The following is a 21,150-nucleotide window of genomic DNA, read 5'->3' on the forward strand; positions in this document are numbered from 1 at the left end:
GAGGTTAGAGTGGGAGAGAGCCAAAGCATAAGAGACTGTTAAAAACTGAGAACAAACTGAGGGTTGATGGGGGGTGGGAGGGAGGGGAGGGTGGGTGATGGGTATTGAGGAGGGCACCTTTTGGGATGAGCACTGGGTGTTGTATGGAAACCAATTTGTCAATAAATTTCATATAAAAAAAATAAAAATAAAATAAAAATAAAAAAAAATAAAGCACCACAAAACAGAAAATAAAAGACACGATACCGTGGGCTATCTGAGTGGCCGTGGTCTCTCCTCCCAAATTCCAAAAGGGGAACTGTCACAGTGAAGTTACAAGTTGTAGGGAAGTTAGTTGCCAAGTAAAGACATTTTCGAATTTCTCAGGTTTCATTGGTATCATATATTATTAATGAACATTAATGAAAATAAGCCATGCCTACACGGGGAAGTATTTTTGTCCCGTATGCTCAGTGAAATCAATAAAACATCATCAAGGAGCATTATAAACCCGGGAAATATCGGGTCATGTAATTTATCCTTATTGCCACTAGATGACGCTATAGCTTATTGGTTTTGTGAGTGTCAAAAGATGTCTGCTCCCAGTTCAAGGAAAATCTTTTTTCTGAATTCAAATAAAAGGTCTGGCTTTACAATTAGTCCTTAATAATTCAAGAATGTGATGGTTTTCAGAAGATGCAAACAAGCTGCACCTTCCGAATCTCCTAGAATGAGAGCTTTGCTAAAGCCTGGCCCAAATCTCCGAAACTGCATACCACATTAAATGTGTCACACACGTGTGTGCATATTCCTGTGGAAGGAACTTTAGAGTTTAGAGTTCTCTGTGACCTTCCTCCTGTGCTGGGAAACAAGTCGACCACCACTACTCTAACCCCTAGCTAGTCACACCTGAGTTCATGTCTTCATGGTTCCTAAAAATGAATTAAGATGAAAATAAAGTAGCTTCTTCAGATACCACTTTCTGATACGTAAAAATCCCCTGCCCTGCTTGTGAATGGGACAACAGCTGGTTTTTCTAAGCAAGAATGGATGGTGTCAGGTTGTAGGACATATGGAGAGCCAGGTAGAGCGACCCGTGAAGTCAGGCAGAGTTGCGGGCAGTGGGTAGAGAAACACTGTCAAGGACCCTTGATCTTTTACGGATAAACACAGAGAGGGGAAGCAAGAGAAAATATCAGACACTGGGGCAAGAGTCCTGGAGTCACAGCCCAGAAGCAAGCGCTTGAACCAAAGTCCTAAGTGAAATTTTCATCCTGGGGGATGGGGGGGGGGGGGAGGAGACATTCCCATTCAGAAAAATGGTCACTGACTGATGGAGAAGGAAGATGTGACCATGTTTAAAATGGCAGCAAGGTCTGGTACACACCAGTAACTTCACCAGTAACTGAACCTGAACTTTGGTCTCAAGCCCCTGTTTCCATACGGTACAAAAAAAAAAAAAAAAAAGCCAATAATAATGATCTTAACAATTTGAAGGAACATCCCTTTTGAAACACACTGAATTTGGGGTGAAAACTCTAAGCTCAATGGGGCTTATGTCTCCAGTGCTGGCATCTGGGGGGTGGGCAACCTGTCCATGCTCGACTGTCTGCTGGGGTCTGCTGTGGGTAGAAGTCATCACGAGCTCTCTGGGCATGGGCCATGCATGACTGTGGCTCCTGGGAGCTGGTGACCACTTCTAGCTCTCGGCCCCATGAGAGGTCTCACTGCTGCTGCCCATCCCCTGACACTCAGCCCTGTCCTCCAGCCGGGTCCTCCCGGGAGATCCAGAACATCTGCTCTCCTAGTGATTCCGTGCTTTAATTCGCTGGCACGCAACAGTCACCCAAAGAATTCATGTGGATTCAATGACACCAGGGGACCTTTGCTGTGCCCTTCCTCCTTCATCCCTGCAGTCTTTTTCCCTGCGACCAGCCAGCACGGCAGGGCCTCACCTCCTCACTACGTGGTTCCCGTCAAACTGAGGAGCACTTAGGGCTCTGACTATTGAAAAGGCGACATCATTCTGCTTTGTCACTATGAGGCTGATTTTGAGAGGTGAAGGAAACCTGTACAGTAGGTACAGTTGTTATTTTACAGGTAAGTGAGGATGTCGAGGCTTCCAGAAAATAAGTCACCTCCCCGGGGCTGCAAGGCTGGCTGTTCAGGGATAAACACAGGACTGAAACAGAAGCCCACCAGACAAGAAAGCTGCCACTCTTAACCCCTGTCCTCTACCCTCAACTACTATTGTTGTGCTTGTTGTCTCACACAGATACAATGAAAATGGCTATGTTGAAGATGTGGAAGTCAATTTCATTGTGTGGGAAATACACGGCAGGAACGACTACAGCTTTAATAATACCATGAAGAAGGTATGGTGTCTTTGAGTTGAAACAGACCTGAACGCACAGGTAGACCTGTCGTCCTGTTTTAAATCTGTATATAAATTATCTAAGGGAAATAAAACCTGTAACACACGGGTAGAAAACACACACGACCTGTGTATTAAATTTTGTGAATACTGAAATTCATTCACAGGGAAAGAAGCCCTGGTCATAGTCACAGACTTTGGGGTGCCTGGGTGGCTCAGTTGGTTGAGCATCCAACTCATAATTTCAGCTCCAGGTCATGATCCCAGGGTCATGGGATCGAGCCCTGCATGGGCTCTGCACTGGGTGTGGTGCCTGCTTGAGATTCTCTCTTCCTCCTGTCCCTCTGACCCACTCAAGCCCTCACCCACTCTCTCAGGGTGAGATGAGATGAGATGAGATGAGATGAGATGAGATGAGATGAGATGAGATACTCAGCCTCCTTGGTGACAACCCTCTCACTTTGCAGGCCTTGGCAGGAAGACCTTACCCCTCCTGGCCACCACACTTCACTCCCCTATGCGGCCTTCTATCCTGAGGGCCTCCCATCACAATGGAGCCTCCCCAGAAGTCACCAGCATTGATTCCTGCTTTTCCCCAGAGATCTCAAGCTCAAAGGCAGGGATGACTCCTTCCAAAGGAACTTTCTCATCTGTCAGAGACCTTAATGCTCCAAGAAGGAGAACCCACCCAGATAGCAGCCAAGAGACAATGAGTTCCGCCTGCTACCCCTCCAGAATGTCGCAAGAACAAACTGTCTTTCAATTATGTGGCCAAACAAATCCATCCCACCATGTTCCTCCTACACTTGTCCAGCACCCAAAATGTGATTCCTTCCCAACTACCCTCTCCCCACAGTCTCATCCCTAAACTATTCCATTCTTCTTATACCTGGGTCCAGATTCCCTGGCCCCCATTCCTCTCCACCTTCTCAAACCTTTCTAATATACCCTGGGGTTAAATGCCCCTTGACCCTTCTCCAGTAGACATTCCTCAGAGAATATAATTTTCCCTGTTTTTCTCTCAAACCAAGGGTTCTCTTTCTCTCTCCCCAAAGTATTTCAGGATAAGCTGCGGAACTAAAGCCCTCCCTAATCCACAGTATCGTGGCCAGATCAATAATCCCCTCACCCTAATTCAAGTGTCATTTGTTTAAGGCCCCTGTCATCCAGGTGTCACATACCCCATCCCTGGCTGTTGCTGTCATTTGCTCAGAACTTGGTGAGTGTTCCTCATGGCCTAAAAGCAGTCACAGTTGACTCCTGACTGTGGCCAGCCATCACATGGGGCTATTGCTGGGGAGAAGCTTTCTAAATGGGGATGACGTTTCCCAGACCTGTTTGCGTCTGGGTGGGGCCACATGACTGGTTCTCACCTCCGGGGAATGAGCAGAAGTGACATGTGTCACGTGCAGGCTGAAGTGCTAAAGAAGGGGTCACATGAACCTCCATGCGTCCGACCTTCCTCCACATGTCAGTCTATTGCAGCAACAATTAAAGACGGAATAGATACAAGCTGGGTAAGAAGGGACCGGTGAAGGGAACCTTCAAAGAGCCACTAGACAGAAAAGCCACTCCACTGCTTGAGAAGAGTCATCCATAGGAACCCTCTCACCAGGGGCATCTGCACCGGACTATGTGTGAGCAGGAATTGAACTTGAATGCGTAAAGGCCCTGAGGGTTGGGGTTTATCGCGGCACAGCTGAGCCTGCCTTGACCAATGCCAGTCCCCTTGTTATAATTACATTTACATTCAAACACTCCGGGGGCGCCTGGGTGGCTCAGTCGGTTAAACGTCCAACTCTTGATTTCAGCTCAGGTTATGATCTCATAGCTTCATGAGATCAAGCCCCACATCGGGCTCTGCGCTGGCAGCGTGGAGCCTGCTTGAGATTCTCCTTCTCTCTCTGCCTCTTTCCTGCTTGCACTCTGTCTCTTTTTCTCAAAAATAAATAATAAATGAAAAACTTAGTAGATAGATTTGGAAGATGGCAGCGTAGGAGGACGCTGGGCTCACCTCATCCTGCTGATCACTTAGATTCCACCCACACCTGCCTAAATCACCCAAAAACAGCCAGAAGACTAACAGAACGGAGTCTCCGGAGCCAAGCGTAGACAAGAGGCCCACGGAAGAGGGTAGGAAGGGCGGAGAGGCAGTGTGCACTACACGGACAGGCGGGAAGAAGCTGGGGTGGTAGAGGGGCAGCCCGCCTGGCAAGGCAGAGCCACTGAGGCTGGCTGGCAAAAGCAGAGGGGCCAGACTGCATGGGTTCTGACAGCCAGTGGGACTTAACATCTGGAATGTTAAAAGTCAACAGCTCTGCTCAGAGAGCGGGAGGGCGAGAGGACACCAGGAGGGAGAGGTGTTGAGCCCTGGAAGACAGAGCTCAGCTGGGCGGGGAACAATGGCACTGGCCAGCACCATCTCCCTCTCCCATCCCCCAGCCGAAATCCCAAAGGGAACGAGTTCCCGAACTGCTTGCGCTGCAAAAACACCCAACAACAGTGTTTCTGTGGATCCATCCCTCCGACGGGTCTGCCTCCCTCCTGGTGCTTCAGGGACCCTCCCGCAGGGGACCACCAAAGGCAAAGCAAGCTGAGCCTGCCCCTCCCGCCCCTGTGCACCTTGCAGATCCACCCCGGCTAATACGCCATATCCCATAGAAGCAGCACCACAAGCCTGGCAGTGTGCAAGTAGCCCAGACAGGGGCCACACCACTCCACAGTGAGTCCTGCCCCTGGGAGACGGGAAGATAAGGTACACACCAGTCTGACTGTAGCCCCAGCAGTGGGCTGGGTACAGATGTTGGGTCTGACTGTGGCCCCACCCACCAACACAAGTTACTCCAGACAGCACAGCGGAAGTGCCCTGCAGTTGGGTGCCACCCCAGGGACTACCCAAAATGACAAAACGGAAGAATTCTCCTCAAGAGAAACTCCAGGAAGTAGCGACAGCTAACGAATTGATCAAAAACAATTTAAGCAATATAACGGAACAAGAATTTACAATAAGAGTTGAAAAATTAATTGCTGGGCTTGAAAAAAGTAGAGATGACAGCAGAGAATCTATTGCTACTGAGATCAAGAGACTGAGAAATAGTCATGAGGAGCTAAAAAATGCTATAAATGAGGTGCAAAATAAAATGGAGGCGACCGCAGCTCGGATTGAAGAGGCAGAGGAGAGAATAGGTGAATTAGAAGATAAAATTATGGAAAAAGAGGAAGCTGAGAAAAAGAAAAAAATCCAGGAGTATGAGGGGAGAATTAGAGAACTAAGTGCTGCAATCAAACAGAACAATATCCATATAATAGGAATTCCAGAAGAGGAGGAGAGAGAGAAAGGTGCTGAAGGTGTACTTCAACAAATCATAGCTGAGAACTTCCCTGATCTGGGGAAGGAGAAAGGCATTGAAATCCAAGAGGCACAGAGAACTCCCTTCAGACGTAACTTGAATCAATCTGCACAACATATCATAGTGAAACTGGCAAAATACAAGGATACAGAGAAAATTCTGAAAGCAGCTAGGGATAAACATGCTCTAACATATAAAGGGAGACTGATAAGACTATTGACAGACCTATCTACTGAAACTTGGCAGGCCAGCAAAGAATGGCAGGAAATCTTCAATGTGATGAACAGAAAAACCATGCAGCCGAGAATCCTTTATCCAGCAAGTCTGTCATTCAGAATAGAAGGACAGATAAAGGTCTTCCCAAACAAACAAAAACTGAAGGAATTCATCATCACTAAACCAGCCTTACAAGAGATCCTAAGGGGGATTATGTGAGTGAAATGTTGCAAGGACGACAAAGTACCAGAGACATCACTACAAGCATGAAACCTACAGACATCACAATGACTCTAAACCCATATCTTTCTATAATAACACTGAATGTAAATGGACTAAATGCTCCAACCAAAAGACGTAGGGTATCAGAATGGATAAAAAAAACAAGACCCATCTATTTGCTGTCTACAAGAGACTCATTTTAGACCTGGGGACACCTTCAGATTGAAAGTAAGGGGATGGAGAACTATCTATCATGATATTGGAAGTCAAAAGAAAGCTGGAGTAGCCATACTTGTATCAGACAAACTAGACTTTAAATTAAAGGCTGTCACAAGAGATGAAGAAGGGAATTATATAATAATTACAAGGCCTATCCATCAGAAAGAGCTAACAATTGTAAATGTCTATGCGCCGAATACGGGAGCCCCCAAATATATAAAACAATTAATCACAAACATAAGCAACCTTATTGATAAGAATGTGGTGGGGCGCCTGGGTGGCGCAGTCGGTTAAGCGTCCGACTTCAGCCAGGTCACGATCTCGCGGTCCGTGAGTTCGAGCCCCGCGTCAGGCTCTGGGCTGATGGCTCAGAGCCTGGAGCCTGGTTCCGATTCTGTGTCTCCCTCTCTCTCTGCCCCTCCCCCGTTCATGCTCTGTCTCTCTCTGTCCCAAGATAAATAAACGTTGAAAAAAAAAATTAAAAAAAAAAAAAAAGAATGTGGTAATTGCAGGGAACTTTAATACTCCACTTACAACAATGGATAGATCATCTAGACACAGGATCAATAAGAAACAAGGGCCCTGAATGATACATTGGATCAGATGGACTTGACAGGTATATTTAGAACTCTGCATCCCAAAGCAACAGAATATACTTTCTTCTCGAGTCCACATGGAACATTGTCCAAGACAAATCACATCATAAGTATAAAAGAATTGAGATCCTACCATGCACACTTTCAGACCACAATGCTATGAAGCTTGAAATCAACCACAGGAAAAAGTCTGGAAAACCTCCAAAAGTATGGAGGTTAGAGAACACCCTACTAAAGCATGAATGTGTCAACCAGGCAATTAGAGAAGAAATTTGAAAATATATGGAAACAAACGAAAATGAAAATACAACAATCCAAACGCTTTGGGACACAGCAAAGACAGTCCTGAGAGGAAAATACCTTGCAATCCAGGCCTATCTCAAGAAACAAGAAAAATCCCAAATACAAAATCTAAAAGCACACCTAAAGGAAATAGAAGCAGAACAGCAAAGATACCCAAACCCAGCAGAAGAAGAGAAATAATAAAAATCAGAGCAGAAATAAACAATATAGAATCTAAAAAAAACTTTAGAGCAGATCAATGAAACCAAGAGTTGGTTTTTTGAAAAAATAAAATTGATAAACCTCTAGCCAGGCTTCTCAAAAAGAAAAGGGAGATGACCCAAATAGATAAAATCAGGAATGAAAATGGAATTATTACAACCAATCCCTCAAAATACAAGCAATTATCAGGGAATACTATGAAAAATTATATGCCAACAAACTGGACAACCTGGAAGAAATGGACAAATTCCTAAACACCCACACACTTCCAAAACTCAAACAGGAAGAAATAGAAAGCTTGAATAACCAGCAAAGAAATTGAATCAGTTATCAAAAATCTCCCAACAAGTAAGAGTCCAGGACCAGATGGCTTCCCTGGGGAATTCTACCAGACATTTAAAGCAGAGATAATACCTATCCTTCTCAAGCTGTTCCAAAAAATAGAAAGGGAAGGAAAACTTCCAGACTCATTCTATGAAGCCAGCATTACTTTGATTCCTAAACCAGACAGAGACTTAGCAAGAAAAGAGAACTATAGGCCAATATCCCTGATGAATATGGATGCAAAAATTCTCAATAAGATACTAGCAAATCAAATTCAACAGCATATAAAAAGAATTATTCACCATGATCAAGTGGGATTCATTCCTGGGCTGCAGGGCTGATTCAACATTTGCAAATCAATCAATGTGATACATCACATTAATAAAAGAAAAAATAAGAACCATATGATCCTGTCAATCCATGCAGAAAAAGCATTTGACAAAATTCAGCGTCTTTCTTAATAAAAACCCTCGAGAAAGTCGGGATACAAGAAACATACTTCAACATCATAAAAGCCATTTATGAAAAGCCCACAGCTAATATCATTCTCAATGGGGAAAAACTGAGAGCTTTCCCCCTGAGATCAGGAACACGACAGGGATGTCCACTCTCCCCGCTGTTGTTTAACATAGTGTTGGAAGTGCTAGCATCAGCAGTCAGACAACAAAAGGAAATCAAAGGCATCAAAACTGGCAAATATGAAGTTAAGCTTTCACTTTTTGAAGATGACATGATATCATACATGGAAAATCCGATAGACTCCACCAGAAGTCTGCTAGAACTGATAGATGAATTCAGCAAAGTCACAGGACACAAAATCAATGTACAGAAATCAGTTGCATTCTTATACACTAACAATGAAGCAGCAGAAAGACAAAGAAACTGATCCCATTCACAATTGCACCAAGAAGCATAAAATACCTAGGAATAAACCTAACCAAAGATGTAAAAGATCTGTATGCTGAAAACTATAGAAAGCTTATGAAGGAAATTGAAGAAGATACACAGAAATGGGAAAACATTCCATGCTCATGGATTGGAAGAATAAATATTGTTAAAATGTCAATACTACCCAAAGCTATCTACACATTCAATGCAATCCCAATCAAAATTGCACCAGCATTCTTCTCGAAGCTAGAACAAGCAATCCTAAAATTTGTATGGAAACACAAAAGGCCCCAAATAGCCAAAGTAATTTTGAAGAAGACCAAAGCAGGAGGCATCACAATCCCAGACTTTAGCCTCTACTACAAAGCTGTAATCATCAAGACAGCATGGTATTGGCACAAAAACAGACACATAGACCAAGGGAATAGAATAGAGACTCCAGAACTAAACCCACAAAAGTATGGCCAACTAATCTTTGACAAAGCAGGAAAGAATATCCAATGGAAAAAAGACAGTCTCTTTAACCAATGGTGCTGGGAGAACTGGACGGCAACATGCAGAAGGTTGAAACTAGACCACTTTCTCACACCATTCACAAAAATAAACTCAAAATGGATAAAGGACCTGAATGTGAGACAGGAATCCATCAAAACCCTAGAGGAGAAAGCAGGAAAAGACCTCTCTGACCTCAGCCGTAGCAATCTCTTACTTGACACATCCCCAAAGGCAAGGGAATTAAAAGCAAAAATGAACTATTGGGACCTCATGAAGATAAAAATCTTCTGCACAGCAAAGGAAATAATCAAAAAAACTAAAAGGCAACCAACGGAATGGGAAAAGATATTTGCAAATGACATATCGGACAAAGGGCTAGTATCCAAAATCTATAAAGAGCTCACCAAACTCCACACCTGAAAAACAAATAACCCAGTGAAGAAATGGGCAGAAAACATGAATAGACACTTCTCTAAAGAAGACATCCAGATGGCCAACCAGCACATGAAAAGATGCTCCACGTCGCTCCTCATCAGGGAAACACAAATCAAAACCACACTCAGATACCACCTCACGCCAGTCAGAGTGGCTAAAATGAACAAACCAGGAGACTATAGATGTGGCAAGGATGTGGAGAAACGGGAACCCTCTTGCACTGTTGGTGGGAATGCAAATTGGTGCAGCCACTCTGGAAAACAGTGTGGAGGTTCCTCACTATTAAAAATAGACCTACCCTATGACCCAGCAATAGCACTGCTAGGAATTTACCCAAGGGATACAGGAGTGCTGATGCATAGGGGCACTTGTACCCCAATGTTTATAGTAGCACTCTCAACAATAGCCAAATTATGGAAAGAGCCTAAATGTCCATCAACTGATGAATGGATAAAGAAATTGTGGTTTACATACACAATGGAATACTATGTAGCAATGAGAAAGAATGAAATATGGCTTTTTGTAGCAACGTGGATGGAACTGGAGAGTGTCATGCTAAGTGAAATAAGTCCTACAGAGAAAGACAGATACCATATGTTTTCACGGGTATGTGGATCCTGAGAAACGTAACAGAAGACCATGGGGGGAGGGGAAGGAAGAAAAAAAGGTTAGAGAAGGAGGAAGCCAAACCATAAGAGACTCTTAAAAACCTAGAACAAACTGAGGGTTGATGGGAGTGGGAGGGAGAGGAGGGTCAGTGATGGGTATTGAGGAGGGCACCTGTTGGGATGAGCCCTGGGTGTGGTATGGAAACCAATTTGACAATAAATTTCATATTAAAAAAAAAAAACAAACCTTTAAATGCAAACACTCCGGTCTCTGACCTCAACCCCCAATTTTCTAGCCCTGTGGTTGTAATCCCCACTGCTCCTCTGCCTCTTACTTTTCCTCTCGCAGTCTAGACATCCACCATATTGAGCCCTCTGCTCTCTCCCTCTCTGCCACCCCCATATTTCCTCTTTTCCTGCCTAACTTGAGCTCCACGGTTTCGTCCTCCAGCCTCCATCTTGCCAATACCTGCAAGTCGCCTCCCCGGGTTGTTCCAATGCCCCACACGGCAACTTTCAACATCAATCATTCTGCCTTATCCATGCCTCTGAGCTGCCGATCACTTCTGGAAAAAAAAAAAAAAATCAAAACTGCACTAACTGGAATGAAGAATTTGACTATTAGGAGTGATGACTGAAAACAGAGTCAACTGGAAGAGGCATCAGAAGGAAATGCCCAGGGGCGCCTGGGTGGCTCAGTCGGTTAAGTGTCCGACTTCAGCTCAGGTCACGATCTCACGGTCCGTGGGTTCGAGCCCACGTCGGGCTCTGGGCTGATGGCTCAGAGCCTGGAGCCTGCTTCTGATTCTGTGTCTCCCTCTCTCTCTCTGCCCCTCCCCCCTTCATGCTCTGTCTCTCTCTGTCTCAAAAATAAATACGTGCTAAAAAAAAAAAAAATTAAAAAAAAAAAGAAGAAGGAAATGCCCAGAATTATACACAGGGAGATAAGCTGATTGAAAATATAGACAAGAACATAATGGAGACTCACTGTCTACATCTAAGGAGTGGAGTACTAAAAAGAGAGAAGAGAGTTGGGCAGAAGCAAAATTTTCCCAAACTTGAAAAAGACATCGAGGCACAGAAAAAAGTAATCTGTATCCCGAAACACTATGGTAAAATTTCTGAAATCAAAAACAAAGAGAACCTCAAAAGCAACCAAAGCAAAAAAAAAAAAGAGTACCTATAAGTCTTCAAGTTGATTTCTCTATAGAGATAATGCAAACCAGAAAACTTTGAGTAAAAATACCTTTAAATTGCTGAAAGAAAATAAATTCCAAATCTAAAATTTCATATGCAATGAAAATAGCCTTTAAAAATGAAAGTAAACAACAGGTAATGCTTTAAAAGACACAGGTGAAATTAACAGGGGAAAATTTTTAAAGTAAAAAGAAATGAACAATGGGATAAAAAGGATTTCAGACAAAGTGACAAATACTGAAGATAAGCAAAGAAGATCTAAAAGAAATCCATGAAAAAGAAAACCAGAACAAAGGAACAAAACCAATGCTAATCATTCAAGAAAACATCTCTCCCACCCTTGGCCAAGAAAAAAGACTTGAAGCTTCATATGGAAAGAGCATAGCATATACTCAAGAATATCAGAACAGGGGCGCCTGGGTGACTCGGCCAGTTGGGCATCCGACTTTGACTTGGTTCATGATCTCACAGTTCATGGGTTCTAGCCCTACACCGGGCTCTGTGCTGACAGCTCAGAGCCTGGAGCCTGCTTCTCTCCAAATTCTCTCTCTCTCAAAAATAAACAAACATTAAAATATATATATGTCTGTATCTAAGATATATATATATATATCAGAACAGCCAACCCAAGTGACCATGTAGGCAAAAAAGCAAGCAATTTACATATAAGGAAAATAAAATAAAATTAACATTTTTATAGCAATGCTTTATGCCAGGAAAAAATGGAGTAAAATATTTAAGATACTAAAGGAAAATAAATACTGAGCCAAGGATTTTATATTCAGCAAAACCAATGACTCTAGAAAAGGCACAAACTGCTATTAACATGTAAAAAAATCAGATGATATTGTTCCCATGAGTCCTTCCTGAGTAACTTATTAAATAATAACCTTCAAACAATGACAATTAATACTAAAGAGGTAGCAACATAAGAACTAGAGGAAAGCATTATATAGGGTTACTTATAAAGCTGAAGCAAAGCGAGGGTTAAAAGGGAAAGAGAATAGTATATAACGGATGTATTTTCTGACAATATAGGTATAATACAGTTATGAAATATGCTAGGAGAATGTTAAGATCATATGTCAGAGGGAAAATATAACTGTTTTCAGTAATCACAATAGCGGTGGCAATATTTGTATTAGTTATTCTGATGTTGTGAGATATGTAATATGAGATATTCTAACACTATCATTCTTCATCAAATGTTTTGGTATAGGGGCGCCTGGGTGGCGCAGTCGGTTAAGCATCCGACTTCAGCCAGGTCACGATCTCACGGTCCGTGAGTTCGAGCCCCGCGTCAGGCTCTGGGCTGATGGCTCGGAGCCTGGAGCCTGTTTCCGATTCTGTGTCTCCCTCTCTCTCTGCCCCTCCCCCGTTCATGCTCTGTCTCTCTCTGTCCCAAAAATAAATAAACGTTGAAAAAAAAAAATTAAAAAAAAATGTTTTGGTATAAAAGCAAGGAGACACGTATGTAAAATAGAAGAAGTTAGACAAAAAATCCTGAATTTGAATAGGACTCCATGTAAACTTGTCAGGTATTAGAAACTCATGTGATCTGGATAGAAATGTATTGTTCATAGAGAGAGAAATTTTTCCTAGGCTGTCCAGTAAAATCCCTAGAAGCATAACCAATAGGTAGAAGTATCCTCAGTACCCAGGTGGTTATCTTGAAATATTATCTCCCACTAAAAAGAACTGGAAATTCTTAAATAGCTGATTCCAAGCCTGGAGGAGGAAATGTACATGATGGGTTTGGGAGAGTTTGACATACCCGTTAGCAAGGAAGTATCAAAGACTCCTAGGGTCATGTCAAAAGTAATCAGAAGTGAACATGAAGAGGTTCCTACTGGCTGGAGAAGGGACGATCAGAGCTTCATTAAGGGTAATTACCGCAATATTGCCAAGACCCATTAAATGCATTAAACCTATGAGTTAAAACGGTTTTTTCAAAAATATACCTTTGGAGAATGATAGAAAACCAACTCCTTGTTTTAAACACTGGCAAATAAAGACAAGGACACAAATATTTCTAGTACCTTCTGCAAATGAGCCATCCCAATGGGTAACCAAATAGTAGATAAGGGGAAACATCTCTTTATAAAAGTTTTCCAGTTGAAAAATGAAAAAAAAAAGAGAGAGAGAGAGAGACAAAATTAGAATATCACCACTTTAAGCCCAAATGATAGAGGTTACTATAAACAAATTTATATTAACAAATTTGACAATGAAGAATTGGATAAAATAGACAAACGCCTTGAAAAACACAATTTACCAAAGTTTCTTGGATTCTAAGCAATAAACAGACATCTATAATCCCAGATGGCTTTCCTGATGAAGTCGACCAAATATTTAAGGAATTTTTCCCTTCAGCTTTCTAAAAACTCCAGAGTATTCAAGTGAGAAGAACACTTCCCAACTCATTTTATGAATGCAGGACGACCCGCCAAGGACCTTAAAAGAAAAGGAAATTATGAGCCAATCTCACCCATGACCACAGATACAAGGCACCTAACCAAAACACTGGCAAATCAAACTCGGCAATATGTTTAAAAATCACGCATCCCCCCCCCCCCAAAAAAATTTTTTTTTAGAAAGAAAGAAAGAAAGAAAGAAAGAAAGAAAGAAAGAAAGAAAGAAAGAAAAAGGGACACCTGTGTGGCTCAGTCGGTTAAGCATCCGATTTCAGCTCAGGTCATGATCTCACAGTTTGTGAGTTTGAGCCCCGCATTGGGCTCTGTGCTGACAGCTCAGAGCCTGGAGACTACTTTGGATTCTGTGTCTTCCTCTCTCTCTGCCCCTCTCCCACTCATGCTCGCTCTCTCTCTCTCTCTCTCTCTCTCTCTCTCTCAAAAATAAAAACATTAAAAAAAATTTTTTTTAAATCATGCATCCCAACAAGTTTTGTTTATTTTATAAATGAAGAGTTGGAATATCATTTGAAAATCAAAGAGAGCCAACATATTAACAGAATAAAGAAGAATAAGCATGGATGGATTATTATAATAGTTGAAAAGCCATTAGGTTAAAAAATTATTCATATGTAACATTTTAAAAATACACCTTGGAATTCTCAGGGTCATGAGTTTAAGCTCCACATTGGGAGTGGAGCCTACTTAAAAAAAATAAAGAATAGCACCAAAATAAATCGTAGAAAATTATAAGTATATGGTAACTTCTTTAACCTAATAAAATGTAACTACAAAAAAAAATTATAGAAACTTCTTACTTAGTGGTGAAAATTTGAAAGCCTTCTTTCTGGAGCCAGGAGTGAAATGAGGGTGTCAGTTATCACCACTTCTTTACAACATTGTTTCTGATCTCTATAACAAGGCAAATGATACAACGCAAATTAATTAAAAGCATGAGAATTGGAAAGGAAGAAATAAGATGGTCATATTCACCGATAACATTACTTTTCATGTGAAACACTTAAAATAAGTGAGTTTCCCTTTTCTACAAGGTCAATATACAACTGTCAATTGTTCCCCTTTATATCAGCAAACGTTTAAGGAATGAAAAAATAAATAAATATACATTTTTCAATGACATTAAATATATTAAATATTAGGAATGAATTTATATACAAAACATGTGTATATATACAAAACATATGTGTGTGCACAATTTTTTATTAGGTTTTTTATTTTAATCCCAGTAGAGTCGACCTATGGTGTTATATTTGCTTCAGGTGCACAATATAGTGACTCAACAGTTCCATCCTGGTCATCACAAGAACACTCCTTCATTCCCATGACCTGTTTCATCCATCTCCCCCACCCACCTCCATTCTGGTGACCATCATTGTGTTCTCCACAGTTAAAAGTAGATTTCTTGGTTTCTCTCTCTCTCTCTTTTTTTCCTTTGCTCATTTGTTTGTCTCTTAACTTCCTATATGTACAATTATTTGACAGAGTGGTTGTTTAAATGAAGCCCAGACATGGAAGTCAATGATTGAGCTTAACAAGCACCTCCCACTAGAAGAAGTCTGGGGACCTGAGGTAAGGAAATTATTACCCAGAAAACTTTATTTGTAATAACTAAATTGGCATTTCAGCATTAACAAAAGCTTGATGGAAACATTCTGGATTTAAATTTGTTTCTGCAACTCACATCCAATTTTTCTATTGCATTAGTATTATGATTTCAAAAGTGCTTCATCTTATTCCTGTTTGATCTTCCATTGTTCCTGTGTTACCAACAATTTTAACTTTTTTCTGCTGAAACCTGTGTTTGCAGATTTATTAAATACCTGACAAACACGTTGAAGCATTGAGAGTAAGTCTTTCTAAAGAACACCTGAAGTTTCAATTTTTGTACAACGAAAGACCACTTCTGAATGCCAACTATCAGTCCCATACTATAATATTTTCCGTTTTTTCAATCAAACTTTCTTGAATTGAAATTAATTTATGTTATATGGAAAATCAAATCATATCTCATGAATAAAAGGGACCTATACAGTACCTGAGCCTGTAAAATGTAAGTCCTACAACAGGAATGTTACTTTACTTCTATATCAGAATCTGTGCATGTCAAGACAGAGATATATATACAAAAAATGTGTATTATCCTCTATATTCCCAGATCTAAGCATTCCACTTTCCATCCACCACTCCCAACCCTTCCAGCAACATAACCCTAGAACCTTGACTATGACAATCCTTTGGATAATCCTTCAACCTCAAAATGACCTTCAATCCAGTGACCCCACCACCCTCACCCCACCCCCAGGTTCTCTTGCTCTTTATTCAGCTTAAATTCCATGGTCAATAATTCTATCACTCTGTTGATATGTACCCTGAATTCCCTCCTTCCTCACACTTCTTCAGACTTGTGTGGCTAAATCACAACCCTCATTAAATCCAACTGTCCACCTTGACATCTGACTGGTGGTTGGAGGAAGACATACCCATGCTGACTGGTTTCACTTTAATTTCATGATTAAAACCATCCCTTAATACTGCCCAACAAACATAAGTGTATTTCTCCAGATCATTCCCTTCTCCCCTCTAGCTATCACATACTTTCTCCTCTCTCCTATCTGTAACACCTCTTCTCCTAAAAAACGACCCTAAGGTTTTTGTCTTTGTTTCCTGTTCAGAACTATAAACACTGTTTTTCTTATGCTATTGGAAAACCGGGAGACTTGAATCAACCGTATGAGATTATCAACAAGTCTAACTATAACCATTTAGTTTGGCCCGTAGACCATTCTGGAATGTATGTGTTTCGTGTGAAGATCCTGGATCCAAACTATAGGTGAATATAAATATTTTATTATAATAGTTTTAGCATCTATTTAAAGGGATAATCATGGGATTGAATAAAATTTCTACTCCACTCTACAAAGTCCAATAAATGAGTTACACTAAAACATGACAACATCATATAAGGCAAGAGGGAACCCAAAAAGATATATGCACCCCCATGTTCATGACAGCATTATTTATAATAGCCAAGGCATGGAGGGAGACTAAGTGCCCATTAATGAGTGAATGATAAAGAAAATGTGGTATATATAAGTATAGAATGGAGTATTATTCAGCCATAAAAAGGAAGGAAATCCTCTACCTCAAGAAGGAAGAAAAATCTCAAATAAACAACTTAACTTTACACTTCATAGAACTAGAAAAAGAGGAAGGCCCAGAGTTAGTAAATGGAAGGAAATAACAAAGATCAGAGCGGAAATAGAGACTAAAAAGACAGTAGAAACTAAGAGTTGGTTTTTGAAAAGGTAAACAAAACAGACAAAATTTTTGCTAGATTCAATAGGAAAAAAGAGAGAGGACTCAAATAAAATTGGAAATGAAAGAGAAGTTACAACTGATACCAAAGGAATACATAGGATCATAAGAACTACTATAAACAATTATATGCCAACAAGTTAGACAACCTAGAAGAAATGGGTAAACTCTTAGAAACATACAACCTACCAAGACTGAATCATGAAGAAAATGGAAAATCGGGGGCACCTGGGTGGCTCAGTCGGTTGAGTATCTGTTTAAGTCCAGCTCAGGTCATGATCCCAGGGTGGTGTTATCAGGTCCTGTGTCTCACTCTGTGCTGAGCATGGGACCTGTTTGGGATTCTCTCTCTCTCCCTTTGCACCTCTCCTTCTCTCTCTCTCTCTCTCTCTCTCTCTCTCTCAAATAAAAAAAAAAAAAAGGAAAATCTGATTAGACTGACTACTAGTAAGGAGAGTGAATCAGTAAGAAAAAAAAACTCTCAACAAAAGTCCAAGACCAGATGGCTTCACTGGTAAATTCTACCAAACATTTAAAGAATATCTAACCTCCTCAAAATCTTCTGAAAAATGCAAGAGAAAAGAATGTTTCTAAACCCATTTTATGAGGCCAACATTACTAGTACCAAAACCAGACAAAGATACCACGAGAAAAGAAAATTATAGGTCATTATCCTTGATGAACATAGATACAAAAATCCTCAAGGAAATATTACCAAACCAAAGTCAACAATACATTTAAAAAGGACCATATACTATGATCGAGTGGATTTATCCCAGGGATACAAGGATGATTTGATATCTGCAAATTAATCAGTGTGATACACATTAACAAAACGAAGGATAAAAACCATATGATGATCTCACTAGATGCAGAAAAGCATTTGACAAAATCCAACATTAATTTATTATTTAAAAAAAAAAACTCTCAACAAAGTGGAGAAGGAACATACCTCAACATAATAAAGGCCATATATGACAAGTCCATGGTTAGCATCATACTGAATGCTGAGAAGCTGAAAGCCTTTCCCCTAAGATAAAGAACAAAGATGAGAGACAGAGATGCCCACTTTTAGTTTTGTTCCACATAGAATTGGAAGTCCTATCCAGAGCAATTAGGCAAGAAAAAGAAATAAAAGGCATACAAATCAGAAAGGAAGAAGCAAAATGTTCACTATTTGCAGTTGACATGATATTATATTTGGGAAACCCTAAAGACTCCACCCAAAAAAAACCTGTTAGAACTAATGAACAAAGTCAGTAATGTGGCAGGAAACAAAATGAATATATAAAAATCAGTTATGTTTCTATATACTAATAATGAACTATGAGGCAGAGAAATTAAGAAAATCTCATTTACAGGGGCACCTGGGTGGCGCAGTCGGTTAAGCGTCTGACTTCAGCCAGGTCACGATCTCGCGGTCCAGGAGTTCGAGCCCCGCGTCAGGCTCTGGGCTGATGGCTCAGAGTCTGGAGCCTGTTTCCGATTCTGTGTCTCCCTCTCTCTCTGCCCTTCCCCCGTTCATGCTCTGTCTCTCTCTGTCCCAAAAATAAATAAACGTTGAAAAAAAAAATTTAAAAAAAAAAAAAAAAAGAAAATCTCATTTACAATTGCATCAAAGAGAACAAAATACCTAGGAATAAATTTTTTTTTTAATTTTTTAACGTTTATTTATTTTTTGAGACACAGAGACCGAGCATGAGTCGGGGAGGGGCAGAGAGCAAGGCAGTCACGGATTCCGAAGCAGGCTCCGGGCTCCGAGCTGTCAGCACAGAGCCCAGCATGGGGCTCAAACTCACGAACTGCGAGATCATGACCTGAGCCGAAGTCGGACGCTCAAACGACTGAGCCACCCAGGCACCCCTCCTAGGAATAAATTTAACCAAAGAGTTGAAAGACCTAGACACTCAGCTCTTTGGCTAAATTTTTATAAGACAATGACGAAAGGAATTGTAGAAGTCACCAATAAATGGAAACATATTCCATGCTCATGGATTGGAATAATTAATATTGTTAAAATACCCAAAGCAAACTACAGATTCAATGTAATCCCTATCAAAATTCCAATAGCATTCTTCACAGAACGAGGACAATCCTAAAATTTATATGGAATGGAATGACAACAGACCCCAAATAGCCAGTCATCTTGAAAAAAAAGAATAAAGTGAGAGGCATCACCCTTCCTGATTTCAAACTATCCTACAAAGCTATAGTAATCAAAACTGTATGGTCCTGGCATAAAAACAGACACATACATCAATGGACAGAATAGAGAGGACAGAAAAAACCCACACATATATAGTCAATTAATTTATTATAAAGGAGCCAAGAATATGCAGCAGGGAGGAAGACAGTCTCTTCAATAAATGGTGTTGGGAAAACTAGACAGCTACATGCAAAGGAATGAAATTAGACCCCTGTCTCACACCATACAGAAAAATTAACTCAAAATGGATTAAAGACATGAATGTAAGGCCTTATCCCATAAAACTGGGAGAAAACATAGGTAGGAAGCTCCTTGACTTCAGTCCTGGCCATGATTTTTTTAATCTGACACCAAAAAAAAAAAAAAAAACAAAAAAAAAAAAAACAAAAAAAAACAGCAAAAAGAAACAAGCGGGACTACGCCAAACTAAAAAGCTTCTGCACAGCAAAGGAAGCCATCAACAAAATGAAAAGACAACCTGTGGAAATCACACACCCAATAAGGGGTTAATCTGCAAAATATACAAAGAATTCATACAACGCAATACGAAAACAAACAATCCATTTAAAAACTAGGCTGAAGATCTGAATAGACATTTTTCCAAGACGTACAGATGGCCAACAGGCATATGGAAAGGTGCTCAACGTCACTCATCATCAAGGAAATGCAAATCAGAAGGGCAACAAGATATCACCTCACACCTGTTCAAATGGCTGTTCTCAAAAAGACAAGAGATAACAAGTGTTGGCAACGATGTGGGAAAAAGGGGATCCTGTGCACTATTGGTGGGCGTGTGAATTGCTGTAGCCACTATGGAAAACACTATGGAGTTTCCTCAAAAAGCTAAAAATAGAACTACCATGTGATCCAGCAGTTCCTCTCCTGGGTATTTACCCAAAGAAAATGACAACGCTAACTTGAAAAGATTCACCCTCCTGATCATTGCGACATTATTTACAGTAGCCAAGACATGGAAATGATGTATGTGTCCATCAGTGGATGAATGGATAAAGAAGATGTGGTACATAAATACAACGGAACATTACTCGGCCGTAAAAAGAGAAGGAAATCTTGCCATTTGCTACAACATGGATGGACCTTGAAGGCTAGACTCTACTTTGGCTAGAAACCGAATTTTGCCACTGATAGATATGCCTCCTTAAGCAAATTACTTAGTCTCTGAGCTTATTTCTTTATTTGTAGAATGAGTCTATAATTCCTCTCTTAATAGTATTCTGAGGATCAAATGAAAGGCCTGGGTAAAAATCCCCAATTTTGCTCAATCAAGTTAAGTTCCTTTCTTCTCTCTTCTCCCACATGAAGATAGGTGCAGTCGTATCATTAATGTTGATTTAGCTCTACTCTATCTCTTTCCAAGAAATAGGCTACATTATGAGAGATACTCAGTAACTTTAGAAGTTAATAACACAGTTCCATATGTCTAGTTCCTCACATTCTTAGCTTCTTGAAAGAGTCAACCTACATCAGGTGAATGTCACAGGCTCTTCGATCAGAAAAACCTGAATTCGGCTCTGCTACTTACAGCTGTGTAAACTTTTGCACGTAGCCTAACCTATCTAAGCGTCAGTTTCTTCATCTAAAAGAAAGGGTTCCTGTGAGGATTCAGCAGATAATTCATGGAAGGTATTTGGTACACTGCCTGGTACAAAGGAAACACTCAGATAGTATTTGCTTTCAATAAGTACTAATGCTCAGTAAAACATTATTATTATTATTATTATTATTATTGCTGTTGCCTCGGGACCCACCATCAAAACGATGCAAAGCTG

General features: G+C 40.7%; 1 protein-coding gene across 1 annotated transcript in view; it reads left to right on the forward strand.

The window, feature by feature from the left end:
* Window positions 1–21,150, forward strand: part of CATSPERE (catsper channel auxiliary subunit epsilon) — a 199,859-nt gene that overhangs the window by 171,935 nt on the left and 6,774 nt on the right. Inside the window, exons 17-19 of the mRNA XM_047077101.1 lie at window positions 2,255–2,354; window positions 15,322–15,408; window positions 16,512–16,669. Coding sequence (XP_046933057.1) covers window positions 2,255–2,354; window positions 15,322–15,408; window positions 16,512–16,669 — 345 coding nt within the window. The remainder of the gene's footprint in view (window positions 1–2,254; window positions 2,355–15,321; window positions 15,409–16,511; window positions 16,670–21,150) is intronic.

Source organism: Lynx rufus, unplaced genomic scaffold, assembly GCF_022079265.1.
Source record: "Lynx rufus isolate CCGP_SWC_20201006 ecotype Redwood Valley unplaced genomic scaffold, mLynRuf1.p SCAF_15, whole genome shotgun sequence".
Taxonomy (NCBI): domain Eukaryota; kingdom Metazoa; phylum Chordata; class Mammalia; order Carnivora; family Felidae; genus Lynx; species Lynx rufus.